This window comes from Pezoporus wallicus, unplaced genomic scaffold (genome assembly GCF_028554395.1).
Source record: "Pezoporus wallicus isolate ANWC-B61680 ecotype Strahan unplaced genomic scaffold, APGP_CSIRO_Pwel_v1 contig_5261, whole genome shotgun sequence".
In the NCBI taxonomy this organism is placed as follows: domain Eukaryota; kingdom Metazoa; phylum Chordata; class Aves; order Psittaciformes; family Psittacidae; genus Pezoporus; species Pezoporus wallicus.
This window is the reverse complement of record NW_026642423.1, coordinates 6,835,633-6,852,376: the sequence shown is the minus strand read 5'-3', so window position 1 is coordinate 6,852,376 and position 16,744 is coordinate 6,835,633. Positions and strand designations below refer to the sequence as shown.

At 39.9% G+C, this 16,744-nt stretch overlaps 1 protein-coding gene across 1 annotated transcript in view; it reads left to right on the top strand.

Moving 5' to 3' along the window:
• ADCY5 (adenylate cyclase 5) overlaps nt 1-16,744 on the top strand; it is a 225,479-nt gene that overhangs the window by 128,293 nt on the left and 80,442 nt on the right. The window contains exons 2-3 of the mRNA XM_057430333.1: nt 1,042-1,191; nt 7,251-7,372. Of these exons, the coding sequence (XP_057286316.1) occupies nt 1,042-1,191; nt 7,251-7,372 (272 nt within the window). The remainder of the gene's footprint in view (nt 1-1,041; nt 1,192-7,250; nt 7,373-16,744) is intronic.

Below are 16,744 nucleotides of genomic sequence, written 5' to 3'. Positions count from 1 at the left end.
GGGGAGTCCTGAGCATCCCTGGTGAGCTCAGGGGTTGAGGGGTGCCCTGTACCCCTCCTGCCCTTCAGAGCCTGGCCCTTCTTTTCAGAGAATGGATTGGTCTGGAAATCTTTTGTTTTTTTTTTTTTTATTCTGCAGTAAAATGTAATAAAGGCATAGGGTATGTCTGGACTCATCGGGAATACACCAAGGATCCCTATTTTTAAAATCTTTTAGGTCTGACAGTCTTTTCCTCCAGATGAGAGGGGTTTCAAATAAGTCTGTCCTCAAGGGAAGTCCAGCACACATTGTGCAACTCTCGAAAACTTATACTGTGACTAACCTCTATCAAGGGAAATGTTTACATGATACTGTCAGAATCAGTTTTGAACATTTTGCATGAACCAAATGCCACCAGTGGGCATGGATATGTTTTATTCCTTTTTAATAAAAAAAATAGTTGTGAAACAGAAGATTGTGACATTAGTTTTCAGCAGAAGTTATGTGATTGATTCATTACAAAATATAACCCAAGTGAGAGCAGAAGAGTGATGCAGCTTTTCCTTCGTGTTTGTCCAGTATAAATATGCTTCAGACGTATCAAAGTGATGGTTTAATGTGTCTTTGATATGTTTTCAAGCCAGATATATAGGTACACAAACATGGAAATATTTGTGTTCTTCTGCCAGATCTGTCTGCACAAGTTTTTGCTGACTTTTAGCTGACAGAGCAGTGATGCATTTTTAGATAACTATTTGTCACAATAGTTCCAAGATACTGGGTTACCAAAAGCAAGATTACAGAATTACCAGTGAAATTGTATTTTTACCAATGAAGTAATATGCAATATTAAGAACATATATTTGAGACCAAATATGGAAATTTTGTATTTTAAAGACCAGAGAGGTAAAATACACTGGAATTAAGAACATGAGGTTTAAACATGGCTTGGATTAGGGAATCATGGAAGGGGCTGGGTTCTGGCTGGTGCTTTGTTACTGATGGCAGGTTTCCAAAGTGTAACCAAGCATTTTTCTTTTTTGTTTCTTTCTTTTGTTTCAGCTGGTCTCCAATGTTCTCATCTTCTCCTGTACAAACATTGTAGGCGTGTGTACTCACTACCCAGCAGAGGTGTCCCAAAGACAGGCTTTCCAGGAGACCAGGGAATGCATACAGGCGAGGCTGCATTCTCAAAGGGAAAACCAGCAGCAGGTAAGAGCAACAGTGAGAAATAAGAAATGAAGTTGTTGCAGCAAAAATAGCATGTAAATTGGATGGGATTTGCAGGCCTCTTATTTCTTGACTAATTCAAGTAAGAATATGCTGATGGTAGAGGGTAGGATTTTTAAAGGTTTAAAAGATTGCTCAGGGGAGTATTTCTTCCCCAATACCCTGATGGACTTCTCCACAGACATCAACAAATCCTGTGATCTATGCTCTGCAGACTAAAATTGCACAGAATGCAAGTAGCTGTAAGACAAGTTTCAGAAGTGAGAGGGAAAAAAATCATTGACAGGACATTCTGTCTCTTGATGCTTCCAAAAAGGTCCTCTTCCTGCCTTTCCCAAAGGTTCCTACCTGCTTACACACTTCTGTGTACCTCATAAACCTCAAGAGAATTATATTTGTAAAAAAAGTAAGATTCATTACCAACGTCAATAATTTTTGCTGAAAAAAGACCTGTCGGTGCAAGCATACAGACTAGTTATCAAGGGTACCAAGCATATCAACTCCCCTAATTTATTTGTGGGTTCTCTTGCAATGAATCTCTTGTGTCCTCAGAATTAGATACAAAAGACCTTTAGGGGCAGCTTGACTATTCCCTTGCTAACACACATTTCTGCCCTGCAGCACAATTCATGGTGGTTTGTCTAGTCCAATTTGAAATTAATCATAAAATGGGGCTTCCACTCTTCCCTTGGGAGATATTTCATAGCTTGTTGTGGCTTTGGAGAAGAGGTCAGGAGAATGAATCAGCTGTAGTGTCTTTGCATCTCTGTGGCAACACAGCTTAATTTTCCTCATGTCTCAGCCCATCTGCGTCGACGGATTTGTCTTTTGGCAGTGTTTCATGAGGTAGTTCTGGTTGGCATACTTGCTATTCAACCCTTACTATGAAATAACTTGTACATGTTTTATTTTGCTAGTATGTGTAGTATGTAGTATCTGGTATGTAAAGATTCATGCTCAAGGCTCCTTTTTCCTTGAAAACAAGTGTAGTCTCAGAAAGGTGAAATGAGCAGCTTTCTCCTCTTTCCACACCTTGAAATGGAGGAAAGGATTGAGCCAAGAGAATACCCCATTTTACTCACTGATTACAGCTCTGTCCTCCCTGCTGAGAGACTGCCTTAGCAGCAAGGCTCAAATGCTTGTGCTATTCTGGGTTTAGGTGCTTCTGTATTAGAAGTAGTTAATGAAAAAAGCCTTGACAAATTCCCTAGCTTTATGCCTTTTTCTTCTCCCCCTCTCCAGAAAGTACTATACCATACAGAAGAAAACCAGGACATCAGAAAAACAAGGGTCAAAGCCAGTTGCTTAACATACCCTCCAGTACTTCCAGCAGTAACAATGGATCCTCACAGCAGGAGGACTCCTAATAAGATGATTTGCTGCTACAACTTGCACTGACCTCGATCTCCAGGTTCAGTTCAGTTGTATCCTTATGCATAATGTATTGAGAAAATCTGGAGGTGACAGCAGACACAAATAAGGGCAGCTCAGCCCACATCTGGGAGAGCCAGTCTTCAAACAGGGGTGGAGGGAAACAGAACTGCATAGCCCAACAGTGTTATTGCTGGGTGCCTGGAGATCTGATGGTGCTGCTGTGTGCTGTTCTCTGTTAATGACAGGCAGATTCTCTCAGGCAAAGGAATGTGTAGTTTCCTTTATTAAGCATCTATCAGCACCCAAAATTAGCATGAAAGTTAATAAAACTCCAGAATGTCCAATGCAGAAGAGAGTTTTTTTTGTGATTTCATTATTCAAGATAGCCTGTGCCACAGCCATAACAGGAATCAGTGTTGCCTGAAGGTCTCCACAATCTGTAGTGTGGAAATACTTAAGATTTTAGTATGATTCTATGAAGAGATGGGTAATAGGTTCTGCAGTTTTACTTCTAGCATTGCTTGTCTTTTGTCTCTGAAAAGTTGTTCTCTCCTTCTCTTTTTGATGTCTACATCACATAACTTCTTATGAAAAATAAGTGCTATTAAACCTGAGGACAAATAGACAGTCATAAGATGTTAAATATTTATGGTGCTTTGAGATCATCTTGGTAGGTTATGACGTAAATTATTGAAATTACTATCTAGTACAGAGTCATCATAGGGATGCGTGTGCCCACGTATACATGTATCTGTGTATATATGTAAACAGAGTAAATCTGTGTTGTACTCTTTCATCTGTGCTATTCTAGAGGCTAGTGCTCCCCGGGATGCATTTTTTGATGTATAATTCAGTGGAACTATATTTGCATCTTATTTTGAAGTGAGAATTATATATGAATTTGTTCTTGCTTTTTTTATCAGGTCAGAATGCTGCCTTGTTATACTTGTAAAAACAGCAGTTCTAGTCACCTCACTAGTGCATAGTAAATGATTTTATAATGGGGGCTCTAGTACTTTCTAGTCATTTCGACAAAATGAAAATTGTACTCTAGTGCAGACTTTCATTTATGTGTTTCATTTGAAATAAAAAATAAGAATTTTGTTAGTTTGGAGGTCTTTTAACATGGCTTGTGCTTTACAAAGGCCCTTGCTACAGGCTCCTCCTGTTAGCTTAGAGATTATTTTCAGTGATTGTGATGATCCCAACAGAATAAAGATAATGTCCAATTGTAACATGGCTCAACTTCCCAAATAGTTGCTGCATGAAGGGATGTGCTATATGCATTTGTTTCACTTCATAGAATCATAGAATGATTTGGGTTGGAAAGGACCTTAAAGATCATCTAGTTCCAACATCCCTGCCATGGTCAAGAGCACCTTCCACTAGACCAGGTTGCTCAAGCTGGCCTTAAACATTTCCAGAGTTGGGTCATCTATGAACTTCTCTGGGCAACTTGTGCCAGTTTCACACCAAACTCATAGTAAAGTATTTCTTCCTAATGTCCAGTCTAAATCTACTCTCTTTCAATTCAAAGCCATTCCCTCTTGTCCTGTCACTACAGGCCATTGTAAAAAGTTGCTCTCCAGTTTTCTTATAAGCCACCATTAGGTACTGGAAGACTGCTCTAAGGTCTTTCCTAAATTGTCTCTTCTCCAGGCTGAACAACCCCAACTTTCGTAACCTGTATCCATGGGAGAGGTGCTCCAGGCCTCTGATCATCTTCGTGGCCTGCTCTGGACTCTCTCCAGCAGGTCCACATGCTTTTTATGTTGGGGATCCAGAGCTGAATGCAGTACTGCAAGTGGCATCTCATGAGAGCAGAGTAGAGGGTGAGAGCCACCTCCCTTGACCTGCTGGCCATGCTTCTTTTGATGCAGCCCAGGATATGATTGGCTTTCTGGACTGTGAGTGCACATTCCCCGGTCACATTGAGCTTCTCATCAATCAACACGCCCAAATCCTTCTCAGTGCTGCTCTTAATCCATTCTCTGCCCAGCCTGTATTTGTGCTTGGGATTGCCCCGACCCAGGTGCAAGACCTTGCACTTGGCCTTGTTGAACTTCATGAGTTTCTCACAGGCCCACACCTCAAATGTGTCAAGGTCCCTCTGGATGGCATCCCTTCCCTCCAGGATGCTCACCAAATCACACAGCTTGGTGTCATCAGCAAACTTGCTGAGAGAGTACTCAGTCTCACTGTCCATGTCACCAACAAAGATGTTGAACATGACCGGTCTCAATATTGACTCCTGAGGAATGCCACTTGTCACTGATCTTTACTTGAACATCAAGCTATTGGCCGCAGCTCTGAGTGTGACCATCAGGCCAATTCCTTACCCACCGAGTGGTCCGTCTGTGAATTTAGAGGTAAGGTTGGCTTAATAAGCCCATCTTATTCCCTGATTGGTGAAAGTTCAGAGCAGTGTTAGTTCATGTCCTGGAGATCTCAAGTGTCTTGAAAATATTGGTGATTTCATCTGGCAAGTGCCTATGGAGCCAGGAAGGGTAGGGGTGGTGGCCTCTCAAGAAAATGTCACCCAGAAATGTATGTGAAAATCTCTTGTGAGTACTACTAAGAAAAACTCAGTCCCCTGAATGTGTCCTTATTTTGCAAGCAAGTAAAAAAAGCCTCCCTCCATACTCAAGCGCCCACAGGGAATGTTCCAAACCTGTGGGTGCCCCTGAACCTCCCATAAAGCTCCAAGTTATTTAGAGGATGTGTAAAATCACACATAAAATAGCAGCTTTCACACATTTGAGGATGCCTATTATAATATGCAAATGACAACAGCATATACAGCAGTTACTCTGAAAAGCATACAAATGTGTTGTGCTTTTGCACTCAGGGAGTGTACTAATAGATGACAGAAGCCTGAGGACACGTACGTGATTCATAGGGTTTTTTTTAATGTGGATATGTAACTGCTAGCACCTACAGTACGGTAGTGAAGGTGAGAGTACTTTAAAAAACAAAAACAATCTTGTCAGGTCTGCTGTAGTTTTGAGCAGAAAAGATGTAAATCCCTCCAACACATCATATTCTGTGTTACTACTACCTCTTCAGTGACTAGTGGCAAGGATCTCTTTAAAGTACACATTAAGGGGGGGGGGGGGGGGGGGATGAAATACTGTGCAGTGTCAGACTATAAAAGGTCTCAGTGCATAGTAAGCACATTTCCAGTGAATACATCTTCCACTGGTTCCCCCAGAGTTCCTCTGTCTCCTTAAAGAAATAAATGGTGAACTTTAAGTTAAAAGTAGAAATTAGAAACCAGAAATGTGTCTGTAACTGTAGTATAGGCGATAGGTTTGGTCACATGAGTGACTAGTACAGGGTTGCTGATCCCTCTGAGTCAGGACTCTGCCTGAGCCCCACTGTTCCTTGTTTTGTTGAGAAGTACTGAGCTGTTAGATAAGGTTAGGGACCTTACTTTACGCTACCGTGTGTCTGTGTTGTCAGGAAGGAAGGCCCTTTTCTTCCTTCTGCTCACTGTAGCTAAAGAAAAGTAACGACAAGAGCAGCATAAGGTGTTGGGATTCTTCAACTATTTCAGATCATTGCCTGCAGTGTGAACCACAGTGGAGCTGCTCCCAAAGGAGATGCTCCCCACCTTCTTCAGCCACAGCAAAAACTTCTTTTGAACTGTGAGGGGCATGACTGGGAATAAAAAGGAGGTCTAGGCAGGATTTCTCATGTCTGATTCCTGAAATACATGAATGCATACCTAGGGCACATATTACCTGCAGATTTCAATTCTATACCTTCTGCATGAAATTACCACCAAGTTTAGAATAATAGCAAGCATAGGCTTTTGTGTGAGGTTTTAGGAAAATTACCAGAAAGCCATCATTTTGCCATGTAAATACATTTTGCCTAGCATGCAGAACTATATGTGGAACAGCTTCCAAAATAATGTTAGGAAAGTCATACTAAGCTATTATCAGTAAATAGAAGTGCCAAATGAAGGTGGAGAGCTGTGTGTTGTTGATGGCAGAGATGGCTCTTGAAAATACTCCTGTAGTTGAGTGGGTGGGTTTACAGGTCTTAATGCAGTTGGGCCCTAATAGTGATTTTAAGTGTAGAAGCATAATACTGCATTGTATAGTTGGGCTAAATTTTCATTCTAGTTTTATTGGGTCATTCCTATTGACTTTTTAGGTGCTATGAACAGGTTTGTGCCTGCTGGGGGAATGTGCTCAGATGATTAGATAGGAGAGGAAGGAATTTTAAATGGTGCCCAAGGGCATTGGGGTATCAGACCTCTGGTGTTATGTGAAAGAGGACTTCATGGTGGTGAGGAGAAGCTGTGTGGGAGGTCAGGCAGTGTAATTTATCAGAGTACTTCCAATAATGGTGCACGGGCACTTTTTGTGTTGCATGTCTTCTTTATTTGCAAGAACTGACAACCATGAATCACAAGCCCAGTGCAGATAGGATGAAAATAGTATTTTTTCCTCCAAAAACATTGAATTCTTATTGTAGGGTTGGAACAGAGTTGCATATAACTTGTTAGGAGATCAACTTCTGGCTTTCTGGAGACCATTTTGCTTGGTGGCACTCATCTCTCACCAAACTGATGACTTATTTTTCCCCAGTAAGGAACAAAGTGTGTTTGTTAACTGGGCAGCAGGTGTTTTAATTGGTTCATCTGTCTGACTCCACAGGAGCGTCTCCTGCTCTCTGTACTTCCTCGACATGTTGCCATGGAGATGAAAGCTGACATTAATGCCAAACAGGAAGATATGATGTTTCATAAGATCTACATCCAGAAGCATGACAATGTCAGGTAAGAAGAGCAGCCTGTCTCCCAGCTGCCTGGGGAGGAGGGACCCTCCCAGTGCTTGGTACTTAACACCCAGGGACAAAGATGACAGCAACACATAATCCAAAGTAAGTGTAAAGACTCTAAAGCGTCACCATTTGGCTTTTGAAAGTAGATTTATAGGACAGGAGGAGGATTGCCACATTCCTGCAACATCTTCATTTGAGAAGCAGCTTTAACTGATCTCTTTCCTTAGATTTTTTGGTTTTTTTCCTTCTTTTCTTGGAATGAGTCTCAGTGGTTTTGGTAAGGTGGTATATTTGGACTCAGTTATTTTTTGACAATATACAAGCACCCTTCTGCTAAGCAAATTAAAGACTGGGAGCACTTTCCATGGGGTGAATTGCAGAGCCCAGCTGAGATTAAGATCACCTGGAATTATAAGAAGGGGGTCCACTAAAATTACAGGCAGCCCTTGGTACCTGCTCAGTCACCCAGCAATGTGTTGCTCTTTGGTCTTCCCAGATGAGCAGAAGAAACTAATAGCCAATCTCTGGAAAGTCATGCAAAATCAAACGCAGTCAGTGTTGCTGGCGTAGTCCAGCCCCATGAAATTCTGCACATCACCTGGTTCCCACTGTCCACTTCCCAGGGAAGAGGCAAAATAAAGTAGTGCATTTGTTGTTTGGTAGCTTTATGGGCTACATATACAAAATTAATCTAAACTTAATCTCAGTGTGTTTTACCTCTACTGTGGTACCTGACCTCTTTGGGGATCAATTATGTCTCTGCTAAGATAGGTCCAGGAGCTATCTAACAGCTCTGTCAGTCTATAAATACTTCTACTGAGACACAAGGACTGGGGACAGACAGCTTCCCTTCTTCCCCTCTGTATTCCCTCTTCAACAAGAGGTTTTTCTGTAAACTGCTTGTGTAGCCTTCTCCCTTATATAGCTTTAAGTATGTTGGGGAATTACATTTTCTGGTAGTTGCTGCTCAACAAAACGAAGTGGATTTCTTATCTCTTTAATATACTGCAGCCTGCATAATCGCCAATAGTTGATGAGGGAAATTCACATGAAATTCTGAAGCACTTGAAGACTTTTTCTTAGCATTAAAGGTCGCGGGGAGAGGTAATATACAAGCAGAAACTGGGAGCAGGTTGCTCATTATTGAATGCAGAGTCTTATATAAAACTCACTGATACCAGGGCAAGTCCATGTGCTGGCATGGGTGGACTTCAAGTCAGCTTTTATTTTTTTTGGTTTTGACTCAGTAAATAGGTAAAGATCCACTAGCAATACTGAAGACAAAGATATTATCAGATATCAAAGACAAAAATGGTTCAGTGATAAAAAATAAAGAATATATATATATATATATGGTGATGGACAGGGGAAGATGCTATCAGAGTGCCCTCAGCAGAGTATGTGCCACAGTAGATTAGATTAAGTTTTGTGTATTTACATTATTTTTTTCCTTAATGGCACTGAGTTTGAGAAGATGTGTAAATTTCTTGTCATAGATGCCATTTGTGAATTAATTTACTCAAAGGTCAGCCTGACATTGAAACTGAATGCAATTTGTTAGATATGACATGAGACTAGTCAGTGTAGTATTATAGATTTTCACAACAATTTGCGTGTGTCATTACTTGCAGATTCGAAAGTTGTTTAGTACAATGAAATCTCAGTAAAGGTGATTATCACTTTAGGATGATACTTACTTGAAATTTTAAGTGTACCACTAAATAAACAAAAACTAAATAAACAATACTAAACTAAATTCAAAGGGAGAGGGTAATCTGATGAAATTATTATGATCAGAGAAAATAGCCCAAAGATAATGGCTGGTGTGGAGAAATGGTGACCTCAAGAGATACAACAAAAAGTAACATATGACCCAGAGTATAGGAAAAAACTTTGCTATGACTTTCAGTTATGGCTGTTAAGTAAAATGAAAGATTAAATGTGTGTACATAAATGGGTAAATGCATCAATCATTTACTTGGACTGTCTTGATGGGTAGCTAGCAGGTAGCTTGCCAACATGTAATTTTCACATCTTGCGTGTTTATCAAATAATACAAACCTTTCCGTAATAGATTATATTCTGCAGCCCAAAAGTGATTTTAACTTTGTCCCTTGTGCTAATGAGTGTTTAGGAATCCCTTGCACATGCGGACTGTCTCCAGTGCAAACGAGGCCAAGGTCTCAAAATATCTTGCAAAGGGGAAGAACTTAAATGGTATCTTCCTCAAATAATGGATTTTGTGCCTGTGCCTGTGAGCTCCTAAATCAAAGCCCACAGAGATCATGGAAAAGGCTGGAAAAGGGAGATAAGAAATAGGGATAAAATAGTGTATGTACTGAGAGCAAACAGAAAGTTAGGAACATCTCATCTTCATGTACTTCAGGGAAATGAATAACTAAGTATGAATATTGAAAAAAGGAAACATGATTTGGAACAAATGACTCATTTCACACTAGGAGTTCAGCATGGAGCCTTTGCTCTTGCCTCGGTGCACTGAAACCACCTCTAGTGGGAATGACTGCAGATGATTTTGAAGCATTTGCATGCACACAGGAGCACACTGGTGAGGAGGGTTAGCATCTCAATGGTGTGGACTAATGAACTGACTGAATAAAAGCAAGCATGCTCTTTACTTTTCATGGGAAAATGCTCAGGGGGAGGCTTTTGAGATGAGAACGCTCCAAGCAATTTTGATTTGGTTTTGTCACTATTCAAAAATGTCATAAGATCCAAGTTTGTATGAGCTAAAGGTTATTGTGTCAAGGCAATTGAGAAGTACGTGAAGTCTGTGCGAGGGTGCTGTACACAGCCATTGAGTCTGATTTCCTGTTGATGATTTATGAGCAGAAGCATTTCCTCCACAGTTCATAGAAGTGGGAAGGTCTGTGTGTCTGCACAGTGGTGCAGGTTTCCCTTCTCCATCAGCTGTATCCAGCCATTCTCTTTTCTCACTTTCCCAGATTAGTTGAAAAGGTAGATTATTAAAAAAAGCGTAATGGATGAGAATTTTAATTAGCTATTGATTTAAAAGTTTGATTGCCATCGTAATGACTGCAACCTGAGATCTTCATTTTTACTGGATATTCAGAGTGAGGTTGCTTACTGATTTCACAGTCAACGTGGAAATAATGAGCTGAAGGTTTCCATCCAGCTGGGTTTAACTTTGTCCCTTTGAACTTGGAAGATGAAGTAGCACAGCCTCGTGCACTTAGCTTAGTTTGACGTTTTGTATGGGAGAAGTGGCTTACTAAATTCTGTTCCAGACAAGATTAAATATTCACATTTTCAGGGATGATTGGGTCTGGGCTTTTGGGGCCACCTCTAGTTTTAATTAAAAAAAAACAAACCAAACCACACTGCCAGCAGAAATTGTAAACCTAAAATTATGTGAAGTTACTGAGAGGTTGGTTTTTTTGTTTCTATTTTAAAATGAGGAGTCTTTGAATGACCAGTTCTTCTGTGATACACTTAGGTTCAGACAGTAGTTTTCAGGCTGCTTTTTTTCTTTTTAAAAAGGTCACACACTTCTTATTTAAGAAAAAAGAAGTCAATTCAAAACCTATGTAGAAAAAACATCTTCAGGTGCCGGTAGTAGGTCCGTAAAACACACCCATGATCCTTTAATAAGGGGCAGCTCTACCATGGTATTGCCTACTGTGTTACACTTCTCTTAGAGGGTGGGCTATCTCTCTCTTTGGGGAAAAATGGTATTTTTACGCAAAATACAGTGGTCTTTCTGACCTGAATGGGTAAAGCAAATCAGTTTTGAGTCTTATCAGGACTTCCTGTGAATGAGTTCATAATCTCCTGCTTATTGTTATGGAAAGTAAAGTTCAGAGACTAATTTATCCACAATGAAAATATAATTTCCTGTCATTTTTGGAAGCAAAATTTGCTTCAGGATTATGTTCTTCTGAAGAATTTAGGGTAATGACAAAAGTAAGATGAAGAGGTTTGGGGTTAACTCGCTCTTTTTTTATGCAAATGAACAGAACCTTCAAACAGAGAATGAAACTGTTTCCCGTCCTGATTTACTGAATGAGAATTAACTTTGACAAATCCAGAACCTCAGAGCATGATTTGACCTTTCCCACATATGTGTGTGTTAAATATAAAGCCTATTGTCAAAGGCAATCAGGAAAGGAGTTCCCAAGACTATGCAAGTAATTTTGGGTAAACAAGGTGAATTATGTAACTGAATCAGTTCATATTATCATGAATGAGATTATGTCTGATAGACAAACCCTAAAATACACATAGATAATATTGTTTATCTATCATGCTTTCCAGGCAGAGTTTTAAATGTTTCACATTACTCTTTCTATTTATAGTATCTCACTGCAGTGATAGTGGCTTTATCTAGGTTTGGCCAGATACAGTAATCTCTGTGCTATAAAACAGGTTTGAAGTCCTCTTGAAGGGATAAAGGTTGGCTTTGTCACTTAAATTCCTTTGATGAACTGTTTCAAGAAGCTTATTTTAGGGCTGGCATCCAAGTGCGGTGAAAGTGAGTTTCCTCTCTTCTCCCCTTCACATAATTCTTATGAGTCATGTACTCTACAACATTAACCTGATGTCAGAGTTTTTTAAACATCTTGACAACTTGAACTAAACCATTTGCAGAAGTGAAACAGTCCATTTGCTATCAACTTGGTAAACAAAAACAATTTTCCACTAGTTTTCTCATTTAGTGATGTTCTAACACCAAAATTTTTCCCCTTAAAAATTACCAAATTGTTGTATTTTGTCTGAGCATCAGGATATTCAGACCAGCCATGTCAACTTAACTTCTTTGTCCTATAGCCATTGTGATACCTATCATTAGCTGCTTATGAAGTGTTTTAAATTCTTAGATTGCAAGGTGCTATGTAATTTTGTTCTATGAAATTTGTGAACATTTCAGCTAAGCAAACATTGTTTTCCTCCCTCCTACCGCCATCCTCGTACACAGGACATCTAGCCTTAATATTTCTTGGTGTTAGAGGACTTAACAACACAAATATAGTACAAAGCTGAGCTCTGATCATGGCTAGCAGGAGAGTTCCCAGGATACAGCTGTAACTGAACATATAAATGCTGTGGCTTGAAAAGCGATGTGCTTCTTAGTCGTATATTCTTGTTGGTGAGTATAGGCATGAGGCTGGGTTTTTTGGGGCTTGTTAACAGTGCTTTTGAAATACTAAATGGGTTTATAACAAGGTGTATCCTACCAAGCCTAGGTCAGACAGCGGCTTGCATTTGGAGGTAGTTTCACCACTGAGATGGTTTAGTTCAGGAGCTCATCCTGATTCTATTTTCATGCTTTTTCATGAGAGATTATTGAAGAAGAAACCAGTTTAATTTTACCATCTTTAATAAATTAAACTATGTTATGGCGTGTGTACATTTCTGACAGTTTTTCCATGGACATTTTCAAAGATTCTCCGAATTTCTCAGCCAAAGTTTATGTAGCTTTCATTTCTATGGGCGGCCTCATTGTCAGGAAAGGGCATGAGCAGTAATTTTTTTTAATATTTACTGTATAATTCATCTCCCTCCTTGACTTATTCCCTTTTGGGGGTGAGGCAGAAAGGAAATTAATGGGTTATGTTTGAATATGAGGAAAAGCAGCATTCCCAAGAGCAGGTTTTATCTGTGTCTTGCTGCCTGGTACTGCTCTCCCTCCCAGCCCATGAAGTCAGATCTCTTCCCAAAATGTGAGCGTGATTGGTTGGTTGTTTCTCAGCATCAAGTTTTATCAAAACCTCTACCTACTTTCATTTATTTGAGGCACATGTCCAAAAGAGGTAGAAAGTAACTTTTTCTGCTTTCTACTTTTTCTGCTTTCAGGTGGGGAAAACCGTGGGTTTCATGTGGGTGCAGGGACCTCCTGCATTTGATTGCCATAACTTTTGATTGAGGCTTTAGGCTGGGAAAAGTGAGTAGGAGGGAAATAATCAGCACTCCTACACCTTTCCCCAAATGACAGCAGTGAATTTTACCTACATAGAAACTTTTCTATTTCCCTCTGAAGACCCAGCTCCTGGGAACTTCACCCATGTCTTCCTGGCATGAATCTCAGCTTTTTAATTTTCCATAAAATGTAATTTTTTATTTTTTTTTTCAGGCTAGCGATAGTTTTTAGGAAGTGTGGAAGTAGGCTTCACCTATGGGTGAAACCCATACTCTGCCTTTACTACCACTAATCACTTGACTCTTTTTAGCCAATTTGTTCATTTTGAGAGGAAAAATCAGCGTCTTTTGGAGAAAGGCGTTCAAGCTAAAATCCGCATGTAGAGAAATTTGCTTATTTTGCAGCCATGGTTACTCCTGAACTTGACATCAAAGCTGTGCAGTAAGACTGGCCGTTAATATTAAATGGGGTGTTTCAATCCAGGAGCACTCCCTCTTTACAATATATTTGTGTCAATGGTTCAGTCTTGAAAACTTTTAAGCCAAAGAATAGAGCAGGTTTATACATTTTATCAAATCTACCTCTCTATGCATGTGCACAGCACCCTTTAAAAATAACAAATACCTCGTAACATGTGTCAATATTAATCTGTCTGCAGATCTTTCTTTTTGAACTGGGAGTATGTTTTGATTTTGGTCCCTACTGGGAACTCCTGGTGTCTTCAGGGGCATAAGAGAGTCTTGTACCCTCTGAAGAGCAAAACATATTAAATAACTGGCTGCAAGGCATCCTGCTGGATGCATTGCTTAAAATGTGTGTTGTAATATAACATCCCAGAAGTGCAGCATGCCAGGTGACAGCAGATCTGCAGCCACCAGCAAGCCATCAGCAATTAGGAAAGGCCTGTGATGTATAATTCACACCCTGCTATTCTGAGTTTACACAAGGGTTTGTGAAGTTCACAGGGTGATGGATTGAAGTGTTAGATGTTTTAATGATGAAATACTGTGAATAGTAATTTGGAGAGAATAATGAAGGTGCCTGCAGAAGTTTACAGAGCAGTATTTTAACACATCAAGGTGATTTGGATTCTCTTTTTTTTCTCAATAGTACTAAAAATAAATTATTTTTTTAATAAATGTAAGTCTGATGATTGGCCTGATAGTAAAACCAACTGTATCAAACTTACAGTAAAAAAAAATACATCAAATTCTGTTTAGCAAACTAATCCACCTCCAGTCTTCTCTGTTCTGGAGTAACCTTGACAAGAAAAATTAAGTCTTCCCTGACCAAAACTTCACTTTTGTAACAACTTGCTTGTACAGACTTGCTTTCTTCTTGTAAAGACTTGGTTAAATTTCAGGTAATGAACTACTTTGTCATGTAGTTAACGTGAAAAGTGGTTTTAAGAACATTGAGTTTATATAACATTTGAAGAGGTTCTTCTTAAAATCATCCCACCTTTTTTTTCCCTCCTTAGACTATAATGACTGAAAAGCAAAAATCAATTAAACTTTTTATTCTGTAACACACTGAACTTTGTGAAACTATTTAAAGCTTTTTTACAGAAGCTGTAAAACAAGCACAGGATTGGATGTTATGGATTAACTTCTCTTGTCTTATGCTATATTTATATCCCTCAACAATTGTTGCTAATTTGTGCATCTGTTCTCACTGGTTTATATATAATTTTGACACTGGATAAATGAGAAAGGGGAGACAAAAGCTGAAACCAATTATTGGAGAAGAACTCTGAAGTGGTTTGATATCCTGTGGATCAAGTTGGTGCATTGCACTTGAGTCTATGTCCTCCAGTAATTGAAAGTCATAGTATATTTTTAAACTCTTTTTTTATTAATTTCCCTTGAAACTAAGTAGTTAAAAAGTTAGGAAGCGGCTGATACTGGCTGTGCGGACCGCATAATTCCCTAAATGGTGTTTCTATAAGAAAATGGGCTACAAACAGATTGTTTCAGAAACAGAGCTAACAGAAATGAGAAGCAATAGAAGAGTGCACAAAACAGTAAAGGAAGCAAAAGACCAAAGAGGTTAAATGAATTTCAGCACACATGCACCATTGGTAGGGCATTGGGCTTGTGGAATGGTAGAGGTGCTCTTTTTAAAAAATGGAACTTTTTCTATGTCCATTTGTGTTTCTGTTACTCAGTCCTAGAAAGATACCCATACTTTTAAATGGAGGGAATAAGAATTTGTAAGACCATGTAGGTTCTGAGGACTTGGAAGTTTGCAAATAGTCTTCAGAAGCTGGAAAGAGTGTATCTGTGATACACTTTAAAAAGCAAACAAAATACAGGATTAGCATAGAATCATAGGGTTGTTTGGGTTGGAAGGAACATTAAAGATCATCTAGTTCCAAACCCTTGCCATGGGCAGGGACACCTTCCACTAGACCAGGTTGCTGAAAGCCCCATCCAGCCTGGCTTTAAACACTTCCAGGAATGGGGCATCCAAAACTTCTGGGCAACCTGTTTCACTGTCTCACCACACTCACAGTGAAGAATTTCCTCCTAATATGTGACCTAAATCTACCTTATCTCAGCTTGAAGCAGTTCCCCCTTGTTCTGTCACTACAAGCCCTTCTAAAAATTCTCTTTCCAGCTACTGGAAGCTGCTCTAAGGTCTCCCTGTAGCTTTTTCTTTTCCAGGATGAACAACCCTGGCTCTCATAGCCTGTATCCATAGAAGAGGTGCTCCAGTCCCCTGATCATCTTTGTGGCCCTCCTCTGGACTTACCCCAACAGCTCCATGTCCTTTTTACATTGATGGCCCCAGAATGTTGTACTGAAGGTGGGATCTCATAAGAGCAGAGTAGAGGGGCAGGATCACCTTCCTTGAACTGCAGGTCACACTCTTTTTGATGCAGCCTAGGATACGGTTGGCTTTCTGGGCTGCAAGAGCACACTGCCAGCTCATGTTGAGCTTACACATTATCTTCCATATCTTCCCTGATGCCACAGCCAGCAGGGATCTTTGTCTGTGGTTGCCATATGTGTGTTTTGCAAATATCAGAGGTTCTCAAAGGCACTGAGAATTCTAAGGATGTTTTTGAGCAGTAACAATGTCCCTGTTTGAGGAAAACTCCTAAATGAATCCTTTAAATATATAGGAAGATCATCAGGATTTGTAATCAGCTCCCTTAACTCCAGTTCTACAAAGCTGATCCCCTAGCCCAAAAACCTACTGTAGTGACTGCTTGTGAAACTTGAATCTGTGTGGCTACAAGCAAAATATTGTCTCCTACCCTCCCATTGCAGAGATCTCCCAGTAAGTAGCATGCAGAAGGCATGTTCACGGATTTGTTCAATTGTGAGGTCATCTGTAAATGCCTGTTTGTCCCTATCAGTGCAGAGCATTGTGGAGTACTGTGCAGAGCATCTGGAAGCACAACTTGCCCTCTCATATGAACAGGAAGGTTGAATGTGTGAGGCAGTGATATGCTAATGGCAGTTT